We start from the raw sequence: 12,654 nt of genomic DNA, 5'->3' as shown, positions 1-12,654 counted from the left end.
GTCCGATCCGTTCCAGATATCGGATCAGGACATTTCTAATATTAACCGTCTCATTTTGCCTATCAAACGAATGATACCAGCCTGGTGCTATTCTAACTAGTCTTGGGTGAACAGATGAAGCCTGCTCAGAGAGACAAAACGTCTAAGATGACCAGAACAGTCCAGTTGCAATCAATATTTGGTGTATTGAAATACAGGATCAGATTTCTATTCCATTTGTGAAATGTGGTTGTAGAGTTCTTCTAAAAGTACTGATTTTCTTCCTTTTAGTGATCATTCTTGCCATAGTAGAAGTGATCATTATCCTGTTGCTCATCTTTCTCCGGAAAAGGATCCTAATTGCCATTGCACTCATCAAAGAAGCCAGCAAGTAAGAGATCTCTTCTGACTGTAGCTGGCAATGGGAGTACAGAACAAAAAACACTGAGCTGTCAGGGACCTGGTAATTTAATATTAACTGAATGTGTTGAAGTGATGTTGATGTGTTGTTCACAGAGCCGTTGGACATGTGATGTGTTCCCTCCTCTACCCATTGTTCACTTTTCTACTTCTGGCTATAGTCATCGCCTACTGGGCCACTACTGCTGTGTATCCTTTGTTATTTATTATTATTATTTTTATACATCCTTATTTGGAAAGGAGTGATTGCATTTCAAAAATATGAAAACTTCTTAGACCTGAAGAGCTGAGATTAATCTGCAGCATTAACCTTAATTCTTGTCCTTGACATAACTTTTCAGTTTCCTGTCTACTTCAAATGAACCGGTGTACAAAGTATTCAATGAGACTTCGTGTGAGCACTCAAGAAAAACATGTGATCCAGCTGTGAGTTGTTTTTTTTAGCTTCATCATGTAGCTTTCAATCATCTTTTTATGTTGGTCATTCAATTTTATTATACTTTCTTTATTTTTTGTGCATCTATGTACAGAACTACACAACCACAACTATGAAAGCTCAGTGCCCGGACTCGGAGTGCCTTTTTGCCTTCTATGGGGGAGAGACTGTTTACCACAAATACTTGATTGGCTTGCAGTTCTACAACGTCTTCCTCTTCTTTTGGTGTGCCAACTTTGTCACAGCGTTGGGACAGATGACATTGGCTGGGGCCTTTGCCTCCTACTACTGGGCTTTTGTCAAGCCAGACGACATGCCTTCCTTTCCGCTCTTTTCTTCTCTCGGGAGATCTCTCAGGTTTGTTTTTAAAGTGCACTTTCTTTCACTTGCCTAATACCTCCTGCATCTTTAACTCATTGGCTACCATTGACAACAGTAGACGTCCAATTTGACCCGGGAGGGCTAACATCGAATGACCGCATGTTCATTTACTGTTATTCCTCCCAGTTCAAATCGATTGGATGTCTACTACTGATCAATTTAAGTTCAAAGCAGAAGGATGAAAAGCACCAAATGATTTGACATCTGTCATTGTCGATGGTACAGATAGGGTGAATATCTCTTGTATTGTTTCAGGTATCACACAGGAACTCTGGCATTTGGTTCCCTGATCCTTTCAATTATCCAGATCATTAGAGTTCTGCTGGAATATCTGGACCATAAACTTAAAGGCAAGTCACTTTTGTCGACATTTTAGCATTAAGTAGTGTACTATAGCTAGCATTTCTTATGGTGTGTTCAGAGCAGACAGGAAATGAACAAGTTGCGCATAATGATTAAATGAAAAGTCGTGCAATGTGTGAATTTGTTTGATGCCGCTAAAGTGTGGTGAACATGCAGAAATTTCGGTCTTCGTTTATATACTGTAGTTTTCCAACACATTCACATTACTATATTGGGAATATTATCATACACCACATTTTTCCAAAACCACAGTCTTTTGCACAATTCTAAAAGTTTCTTGTATCATCTACACTACAGTGTCAGACATTTAAAAACATTTTAAAATATTGCATTGACACGCTTATCTGGGCAGTAATTTTAGGTATGTTTGGGTCACACATGATTGTGACTTTTATTGGCACATCAATATGAACACTGGTCAGAGTGGTCGTAGTGTGTCGGTCACGTGTTGGATTAATGTCATAGAAATAACGATCATTGTGATGGCCGCTGGCTAACTTGAGTTGGACTTTTTGAGTGGAGGCTGGTCTAAGTGCAGTTTAGATTGCGATCATATTCTGTGGTTGTTTAAAGAGCCACTAAAGTCAATTTCCAATATTCTGAACTGTTTCATACCTATTACCTAAGATAGGTTGAAGTGTTATCTATGTAGTTTTTTTTGTTGTTGTTTATTTGATTGCAATCGCAATTTCCAAGTTGGATCATTCTGCAAACGTTTGTCACACAACCAGTTCCTGTCTTTGTCACCCGCTGTTTGCTGTCTATCCGGCCCAGAGGCAATTTTCTCTGCTTGCATGCTGGCAGGACCTGGCCTCCTCATCTGGTTGTTATTTATTTATTTATTTATTTTAAAAAACTCTATCCCGGGGAAGGGGGAGGGAAATATATTCTTTTGTTTTAATATGGTTTCTGTAGGAGGACAAACATGACATTCATTAATATTGTAATGAAGTTAAATTTGAGGCGGCATCGTACAACAGTATCTATAGCAGGGGTCCCCAACCTATTCCACTAAGGCACACTGTGGGTGCAGGATTTCATTCTTACCAAACAAGATGACAACACTTTTTCCCCAATCTGGTGTTTTACAAGTGCAATCAGTTGATTGCAGTCAGGTGTGGCTTGTTTTAGCAGAAGCCTCATTGGTTCAACTGTCTCTGCTGGATCGGCTGGAACAAAAACCAGGACCCACAGTGTGCCTTGAGGACTGGGTTGAAAACCCCTGATCTATAGGATACACTGCAGGGAAAATAAACATTTATTAATGAAGGCTAGTTATGTATTTGTAGCCAATTTAGTAATTTTGATACCAAGCTAATATACTGTAGCTATTAGATACATACAGCATGTGTCCTTAATTATAAGGCTTATACAGTGGTACTTACAAGCGTCTCTACATATAGAATTTTCAGGTTAGGATACGCCTTAATGGGAAAATATTGCCTCTATTTACAAAAGCAATTCCAGGATACAAAGGGCAAAAATACAGTATGGACTGCTACTCGCAGTTCCCAGAGTTTACCGAACGTAACATAATTATAGCTGCTTAGCCATAGGCTATTGCCTAGCATCTTCCTGGCATCCAATTGGCTAAGAGGGACCTCTACTGCATGTGTATGTGTATATCTAAGCATCCTCTTCATTCGCCCCTCTGACTATGAGGTGTTCCGACAGCTTTACGTAGGTTAATAACTTTTATTCTGTTTTTTTTACATAATGCACAACTGTCATTTTAAGTTTATTCTGCAATGATTTCATTGTAACATGCATTTGTTACACGTTTGGATGCATTTCTATGCTTTATAAAAGATGGGGGAGGGAAATATTTTTTTTGTTTTAATATGGTTTCTGTAGGAGGACAAACATGACATTCATTAATATTGTAATGAAGTTAAATTTGAGGCGGCATCGTACAACAGAGTAGTCACGTGGTGCGTAATTCTATAGCAGGGGTCGGCAACCTATGACACGCGTGTCAGCACTGGCACGCGAAGGGTTAACCAGTGACACACGAGGGCATGGCAAAAAAAAAAAAAAAAAAAATGCGTGTTATGTTAATTGTCGGTTGTATCTTTATCACTTGCTGAAGCGCCCCATCTTGTGGCCGTTTTATTTATTGGTTTATAAAACAGTAGAAGAAAAATGCAAATAGGAAGTTCTTCAAATGGGATTCAGTGTGTTACATGGCAGCTCCACTCTCACAATTTGAGTGGCATTTGTGTTCTTTAGAGCAACGTCTGTGAGTATTTTGTTGTCAAATTGAGAATTACACTCTTTATATTGTCTTTAGGTTGCATGTTTGAGGGGAAATGTGTTTGATATTTCTAATTAAGAACTACTGAATACAGGCTAATTGTGTTTGCATATATGGATGGCATTTTTGTTATTTGCAGCATTGTTGCTGATTGCATGTATTTTTTCATTGTTTTAGTTTCATAAAAAAGAAAAGAGACACATAAAGGATTACTGAAAACATCCGGAGTGTGAACCTTTTCATGTTTAGCTGTTTGGATAGCGGAAGCGAGCCCATTTACAATGTGCCTTTTTACCGGAAATTAAGGCATTTTCAGTTGCGCGCCCTGTTATTTAGGGGCTTTATGGGACCGCCCCTCTCATCCACTCTGCCTGTGGCGTTATATGCGAGCAATAATTGATTTTGAGCAAACCTCCAGCTCTTCCCCAATTTCTTGACTCCTGCGCTTGTCGGATTTTTTTTCTCTGCGCGTTTAATTCAGCCCACGCGACTAACATGTCACGAAGCCGACCAGTCAGAGAGCTGGCGGAAGTACACTGTGTTACCAATTGCACTTTTTGGTAATTGCAACTCTGCACCGTAGGGTGTAGTGGACAGGCGATTAACGTGGCTTGTTGTCGTCGATTCGCCCGGTGCTTATTACTTCAGAGAGGTGGTGATGTGTATAAAAACACAGTGACACGTTGGATGGTATTTTGCTGGAGACTTTTATTAACAAAACTAAAACCAGCATGGGACACAGCCACTTTTCATGGCGCTCTTCGCACAACTCTCTCTCAACACCTTGCTCCTTGCCTCTCTTTTTCTTACGCTTAACTAGTAAGCTGGTCATACTGTAGGGGACAGCGGCCCCTTGGGGGTGCCGGTAACAACTGGTTGGCTGGTTACTTCCGCTTGCTTTGTGCATTATGCCTCGGGAGCGTTGTGTGTGTGTCGCATAACAAGTGTCAAACGCAACTACGAGACGAAACATGAAATTCATGGAAAACAGGGCCAGGGATCACATTAAGGTAGTCATCTTTTGTATTTGTTATATAAAATCTAAAATTGTGCATAGAATTCACTGTTAGTGAAAAAGACAAAGTAGTCGCCTGACTTTGAAGGTTAAAACAGCCCGCTCTGTACTGTGAGAGACCTGCACTGAGAATCACGCTTGTTCCCCTTTTCTTGCTGGGTTGTGTGTGTGTGATATGTTTACATAAGATGATGCTCAAGTTTTGATGTTTTCTACAATATACTTTTATTTTTTAGTTATTTGTTAAAGAAGAATGGTAGTTGTAAGATTTCAACGTGTGTTCATGTTGTTTTCTTTGGAGCAAAATTACAGCTCTGTTGGATATAAAAATTCGGATGTGCGTCATTAATCTTGGTGTGGCACACTGATTGACAAGAAAATTTGAAAGTGGCACGCCACACCAAAAAGGTTGCTGACCCCTGTTATATAGGATACACTGCAGGCAAAAATAAACATTTTATTAATGAAGGCTATTTATGTATTTGTAGCCAATTTAGTTAGTCATTTTGATACCAAGCTAATATATTGAAGCATACACATACATACATACATACAGCATGTGTCCTTAATTATAAGGCTTATACAGTGGTACTTACAAACGTCTCTACATATAGAATTTTCAGGTTAGGATACGCCTTAATTGGAAAATATTGCCTCTATTTACAAAAGCAATTCCAGGATACGAAAGGCAAAAATAGAGTATGGACTGCTACTCGCAGTTACCAGAGTTTACCGAACGTAACATAATTATAGCTGCTTAGCCATAGGCTATTGCCAAACATCTTCCTGGCATCCAATTGGCTAAAAGGAACCTCTACTGCATGTGTATGTGTGTATCTAAGCATCCTCTTCATTCGCCTCTCTGACTATGAGGTGTTCCGACAGCTTTACGTAGGTTAATGACTTTTATCCTGTTTTTTTACATAATGCACAACTGTCATTTTATGTTTATTCTGCAATGATTTCATTGTAACATGCATTTGTTACACGTTTTGATGCATTTCTATGCGTTATAAAAGATGTATTATGTCTGAATTTTGGGGGACTTTGAACGGAATAGGGTATTTTCATGGAAAATGCATCTTTAGTTACGGAATTTTCAGTTAAATAAACTACTTCCAGAGCCAATTCTGTAAGCAGAGGTACCATTGTATAAGGCTTTTATTTTTTTGTGGCTCCAGACATTTTTTTTTTTTTTTTGGTCCGATATGGCTCTTTCAACATTTTGGGTTGCCTACCGCTGTTCTATCCTATATGTTGCCTCTGGACGTCTGCAATACATCCTCCAGCCTTGAACATTTGTTCTTTCTCTGTTAACCCTCCCAGTTATTATGGATTGGACATCTTGTGCCGTCAGTGGCAGCCAAGGAGTTAACTTTTTGGAATTCTTCTTTCCTTTACAGGAGCCCATAATAAGTGTACCAGGTTTCTCCTGTGCTGTCTGAAGTGCTGTTTTTGGTGCCTGGAGAAATGCATCAAGTTCATAAATAGAAATGCCTACATTATGGTGAGTCTGCTGAATTTGATTGATGTAACTCCATGTATTGCTTTGTACTAAGTTGCGTATTTCCATATTTGGTCTCTAGGTGGCAATATACGGCAAAAACTTCTGTACATCTGCCAGAGATGCCTTTTTCCTACTCATGAGGAATATGATCAGGTTCTTATCATTTTTCGGGAGTAAATATGTCTTTAAATCAAGTTGAATACTCTTCACAAAGCTACAACTTTTTTTCCCCTTCCATTTAGGGTGGCCGTGTTGGACAAAGTCACAGATTTCCTTTTGTTTTTGGGCAAATTGCTCATTGTTGGACTCGTGGGTGAGTGTTGTTTGTGTTATTCATGCTTGTTTAGAAATATTTCACACTTTCTAATAATATGATGCATATGCAAACATACTGATTGTATAACCTTTTGTTTGACTTTGCAAAATTACAATTGGTTGGTGCTGATGAAACGTTCAAATGCAGTAGAAGACCATGACACCATCGTGGTAGTTGGTTGGGTTAACTTGTTTTTCTCCCTGTCCAGGTGTCTTTGCTTTTTTCTTCTTCTCTGGGAGAGTGAAAGCATTTGAGGACACTGCCCCCCATCTCCATTATTACTGGGTACCAATTTTGGTGAGTCATATACAAGAGAAATTAACTTGAGCGGTATTTATTATAGTCTACAATTTATAGTGTGGCTGTTTCTTCACTAAACAAATTAACTCATTAAATCCGTTTTTAATTGTGAATGCAATTGTGAATGCTCAAAAATCAAGTTCATATATATAATGATTAAAAATCATTATTTTTAATGACTACATATGTTTATATATTTTTTAAAATGATTACACATAGAAATATACTCTGGGTATTGTCCTCAATGATGCTCAAATTTACTTTTTTCATTGTATTTAACATATTCAACATTCATTTAAACTGGAACTGGCTGTGAATGCTCGTCTTTCATTCGTTCATGTTCTCCACTCATGTCACAATTCATTGGATGTCTAGTGCCATCAATGGCAGTCAATGAGTGCCCTACAGCAGTGATCCCCAACCACCGGGCCGCGGACCGGAATCAGCCCGTGGCGCATTTGCTACCGGGCTGCAAAGAAATAATAAATCATTTGTTAACGACCGCAATCTGGCCTGTGACTGTGGCCTTGACGCATCAATATCCCTGTCTACTCTATCGACTAATCTGAGTAAAGCTTTGTGAAGGTCACCATCTAGTGGTTGGCCGCGATTGCGCCAGTCAATGTAAACAGCAACTTTAGTTGCTGTTGGTTTTGTGCTGCGTGCGGTGATGTCTTTGGACAGCTTTTTTATGGGGAAAAGGCAACCTGCTGAACCAGAAGAGAAGCCTACAACCAAGTCCATTCTGCATAATATGTGGCTAAAAGCTAGAAAACGAGGCAACAAAAGCGAATACAGTGAACGCATCATACCTTATGGCGAACTGTATTGCTAAAGCCAAGAAACCTCCTTATGCTTGCAACCACAGATCTTTGCCGTCAAGTTTTAGGCGAGGCCGCACCCAAAAAAAAAAAAAAATTGATTCAGTGCGTGGTGAGTGATATTTCCCCTGTACTTAATATTCATTTCTAGCCCCGTCGTGTTTTTATATTTACTGTCATTTTCTGCCACACATTGCCGGTCCGTGAAAAAAAGGCCCACACTACACCGGTCCGTGGTGCAAAAAAGTTTGGGGACCACTGCCCTACAGTATAGATCTTTGAAAACTGGGAGTGGGGTCTGTTTTGTGGTAGTTATTTTTACGCCATATCGCCCAGCCCAATTTCTCAGTTTATGTAATAAAAGTATTAGTAGTGAACGTCTTCTGTTTTCTGTTTGTTTGTGGCCTCACTAGACCGTCGTGGTTGGCTCCTATCTCATCGCCCATGGATTCTTCAGTGTGTACGCTATGTGTGTGGACACACTTTTCCTCTGCTTCTGTGAGTAGTTGGCCTTCCTTTTTTGTCACTCATAACATTCATGCACTGGATAACACATCCGGCATAGATAATTTTACAACAACGTTGTACAGAATAGTTTTTTTGATGACAGAATAGTTTTTTTGATGCATTGCTTTTGGTGTTGGGCTGTTTGCATGAAAATGGGTGTCGATTAATGAAACTACCATTTAAAAAAAAAATAACTGTCTCTGGCTTAAGTCTTCAAAATTGATTTTTCTAAACCAGAAGGGATTGTGGGAGCTTTTTTGCTTGCTTGCCTGCTATTTGACTTTCTCTTTTTGTCTCTTCCCTCCCTCCCTTCACGTCTCTCAATGCACTACTTCTGTCCCCCCTCTGCCAACTTTAATACCTTCTCACCTTACTTTCATTACTAAATGTCTCATGCATTCATTAACACTCACACATTTATACACAAACACACCAATTAAGGTGAAGACCTGGAACGTAATGACGGTTCAGCAGCGAGGCCTTATTATATGTCCGCTACTCTCCGAGAGATTCTCTGGAAGAACATGCCGGATGGTCCACCGTCTTCTGCTCAGCTACAGGATGAAGAAAACAGTGGGCAGCAACAGCAGACTAAAGAGGAGGACACATCTTTAGTAGTCAGGAGTTCTTTTGACCAGGACACTTAGATTTTTCTTTGAAACTAAGGAGATGGGTCTCTTTCAGGCATGCTCAGAGGTGGCAAGTATCATAAACAGGGGAGGTTTATGGAACATTGGACTTATTTTAAGGGTGCTGCATACTTGGCTCTAGACATGTCTCAAAATTACATGTGTGGAATGTCTCCACTTGCCTGGAGTGTTCAACGGGATGGTTGTAACGTATTTATGCTCCTGGCCAGTAGCCATTTGAAACCACATATGTGCCTAATTTCGTAATTTAAAGATCGCCTGAATGCATCTTTGAATGTCAAGGTTTAGAATTGATCAGCTGAAAATATTTGAACTGTACTAATAAATGATGACCCAGGAGCTTCAATTGCCTTGTACTGTCTACATTTCAGTTTTTACTGTGAATTTACATACAGTAGTTTGAGGGCAAAACCTCATAACTTTAAACATGTTTGCCAATGTACTTGATATAATAAAGTAAAAAGACTCAAGGTTCTAAGATCAAATTTGTGTTCCGTTCATTAGTGTATTGTTCTAATATTATCAAAGTGAACATCTGGTTTTTGTCTTTCTTTAGTGGAGGATCTTGAGCGGAATGATGGCAGTCCTGAGAGGCCATACCTTATGCCTGAGAGCCTTCGCAAAGTCCTGAACAAGAAGAACAAGAATGCCCCAGCTCAGTAGAGTACGTCCTCCATGTTGTGTGACTAGTAACTAAGATCGAACAATCAGAAGAGCACACGAAAGCCAAGAAAGCTTAATGCCCTTGAAAACCTCAGGTTATAACCCACTTGTAGTTTCATACAAGTCTGAAAGAGGGTTTACGGTTAGGGTTACCCTTCAAAGACATGCCATAATCACAAATATTTAATTATATTACACAGCTTTCTGAATTTAACGTTGTCTAAGCTCATTGTATATTTGCAGTGCAGTAAACATCTACACCAGAATTAAAGCACCAGCACATGTATAGTTTTTCCCCCTTAAAGTTTGAGTATTAGTTTAGCTTTTATTTTTACATATATGTAAAATATTTTTTGGGGTGGTTTGTATTATTCCATAACATTTTTTTTGTTGTTGTTGTTGTTTTTTTTTTTTTGGTGCTTTTATTTGTGTGTAACACCAAAGCTATGATACCGTCAAGTTCAGGGTGCGTACATACTGCATGTCACATTTTGTATTGCTTTTAAGGACATTTTTTTAACAATTCTGTATGACGTGAACTGCAAATGTTTTTGAAATAAAAAAAATGTATATTTTGTACTTTCATTTGATCTCTGGCATTAGTCATTATAATTATAGTGGGGTAAATAAGTATTTAGGCAACCACTAATTGTGCAAGTTCTCCCACTTGAAAATATTAGAGAGGCCTGTAATTGTCAACATGGGTAAACTTCAACCATGAGAGACAAAATGTGGAGAAAAAAAACCACAGAAAATCCCATTGATTTTTAAAGAATTTTTTTGCAAATCATAGTGGAAAATTAAGTATTTGGTCAATAACAAAAGCTCCATCTCAATTCTTTGTTATGTACCCTTTGTTGGCAACAACGGAGCCCAAACGTTTTCTGTAACTCTTCACAAGCTTTTCACACAGCGTTGCTGGTATTTTGGCCCATTCCTCCATGCAGATCTCCTCTAGAGCAGTGATGTTTTGGGGCTGTCGTTGGGCAACACTGACTTTCAACTCCCTCCTCACCCCGTGGTGTTAAAATGATAACAAGAATGGTGAGCAAAAATCCCAGAACCACACGGGGGGACCTAGTGAATGACCTACAGAGTGCTGGGACCACAGTAGCAAAGGCTACTATCAGTAACACAATGCGCCGCCAGGGATTCAAGTCCTGCACTGCCAGATGTGTCCCCCTGCTGAAGAAAGTACATGTCCAGGCCCGTCTGCAGTTCGCTAGAGAGCATTTGGATGATCCAAAAGAGGACTCGGAGGATGTGTTGTGGTCAGATGAAACCAAAAAATAACTTTTTGGTAGAAACACAGGTTTTCGTGTTTGGAGGAAAAAGAATACTGAATTGCACCATACCCACTGTGAAGCATGGGGGTGGAAACGTCATGCTTTGGGGCTGTTTTTCTGCATAGGGACCAGGATGACTGATCTGTGTAAAGGAAAGAATGAATGGGGCCATGTATCGAGAGATTTTGAGTGAAAATCTCCTTCCATCAGCAAGGGCATTGAAGATGAGACGTGGCTGGGTCTTTCAGCATGACAATTATCCCAAACACAAAGCCAGGGCAACAAAGGAGTGGCTTCGTAAGAAGCATTTCAAGGTCCTGGAGTGGCCTAGCCAGTCTCCAGATCTCAACCCCGTAGAAAATCTGTGGAGGGAGTTGAAAGTCCATGTTGCCCAACGACAGCCCCAAAACATCACTGCTCTAGGGGAGATCTGCATGGAGGAATGGGTCTAAATACCAGCAACAGTGTGTGAAAAGCTTGTGAAGACTTACAGAAAACGTTTGGGCTCCGTTGTTGCCAACAAAGGGTACATGACAAAGTATTGAGATTGAACTTTTGGTATTGACCAAATATTTATTTTCCACCATGATTTTCAAATAAATTCTTTAAATTTTCAGGGTTTTTTCCCCCCACACATTCTTTCTCTAATAGTTGAGGTTTACCCATGTTGACAATTACAGGACTCTTTAATATTTTCAAGTGAGAGAACTTGAACAATTAGTGGTGGACTAAATACTTATTTGCCCCACTGTATTTGAGACTGCTTGTTGCTTGTGTAGTGCCTGTGTACTACAGTACTTATAACAATAATTCATTTTTTTAAGAATTTCAGTACATCTGGGAGTATTAAACTCTGAGTGCCATTGGCCATGATAGACATCCAATCAGGTGGCTCTTTTCATCCTTCTGCTGTGAATTTAAATTTGTCACTAGTAGACGTGCAATCCGTTTGAACTGGTATGTTCATTCACTGTCAGCCCTCCCTGTTTGAATGGATTGGGTGTTTATCGCCGTTAATTGCCGCTTTTTCGTTAAATAATGTTTAGATAGTATTCCAGTAGATTTAATTTTTGTAACTTTTGGGTTCTGTTAGAGTACATTTATGAGAATTGACAGTGGTATGAAAAGGTATCTGAACCTTTTGGAATATCTCACATTCTTGCATAAAATCACCATCAAATGTGATCTGATCTTTGTGGAAATCACACAGATGAAAAGTCGGTGTCTGCTTTTACTAAAACCACCCAAACGTTTATAGCTTTTCATATTTTAATGAGGATAGCATGCAAACAATGAAAGAAGGGGGGGGGGAAAGTGAACCCTCTGCCTAAGGAGACTTGAAGAGCAATTGAAACCATTTTTTACAAAACATTTTATGTCGGGTGTGCGCCCAATAACTGATGAGTGGTTTAAAGCTTGAGAAGCATTGTCTGATGTGCATCATGGCTCGGTCAAAAGAGCTGTCTGAAGACCTGCGATCAAGGATTGTTGATTTGTATAAAGCTGTAAAAGTCTGGTTGTTCATCAATCGACAGTCAAAGAAGTTGTCTATAATGGAGAGCGTATGGCACTGTTGCTTCTCTTCCAAGGAGTGGCCGTCCACCAAAGATGATGCCAAGAGTTCAGCACAGAATACTCAGGTTAAAAAAATTAAAAAAAAATAAAAAACTAGAGTGTCTGCTAAAGACTTATAGAAATCACGGGCACAGTCCAATATCTGTTCACACATCAACTGTATGTAAAACTATGGCCAAGA

At 39.4% G+C, this 12,654-nt stretch overlaps 1 protein-coding gene across 3 annotated transcripts in view; it reads left to right on the top strand.

Moving 5' to 3' along the window:
* The window catches only part of LOC130904311 (choline transporter-like protein 2), a 37,638-nt gene extending 27,441 nt beyond the window's left edge, over positions 1-10,197 (top strand). For 2 of the 3 annotated variants that reach the window (XM_057816994.1, XM_057816993.1), the window contains exons 12-22: positions 271-370; positions 496-588; positions 741-825; positions 930-1,192; positions 1,472-1,566; positions 6,252-6,355; positions 6,435-6,508; positions 6,598-6,668; positions 6,880-6,968; positions 8,206-8,290; positions 8,741-9,474. In XM_057816994.1, coding sequence (XP_057672977.1) covers positions 271-370; positions 496-588; positions 741-825; positions 930-1,192; positions 1,472-1,566; positions 6,252-6,355; positions 6,435-6,508; positions 6,598-6,668; positions 6,880-6,968; positions 8,206-8,290; positions 8,741-8,946 — 1,265 coding nt within the window. In that variant the 3' untranslated portion in view covers positions 8,947-9,474. Of the gene's footprint in view, positions 1-270; positions 371-495; positions 589-740; positions 826-929; positions 1,193-1,471; positions 1,567-6,251; positions 6,356-6,434; positions 6,509-6,597; positions 6,669-6,879; positions 6,969-8,205; positions 8,291-8,740; positions 9,475-9,505 lie in introns of those variants that run through there. The other variant, XM_057816995.1, reaches the window with a different exon arrangement.
* Positions 10,198-12,654: the final 2,457 nt, after the last annotated feature.

The sequence above is a fragment of the Corythoichthys intestinalis genome, chromosome 16 (genome assembly GCF_030265065.1).
Source record: "Corythoichthys intestinalis isolate RoL2023-P3 chromosome 16, ASM3026506v1, whole genome shotgun sequence".
Classification (NCBI taxonomy): Eukaryota; Metazoa; Chordata; class Actinopteri; order Syngnathiformes; family Syngnathidae; genus Corythoichthys; species Corythoichthys intestinalis.
The sequence above is the reverse complement of the archived record's forward strand: the minus strand, read 5'-3'. Positions and strand labels throughout refer to the sequence as shown.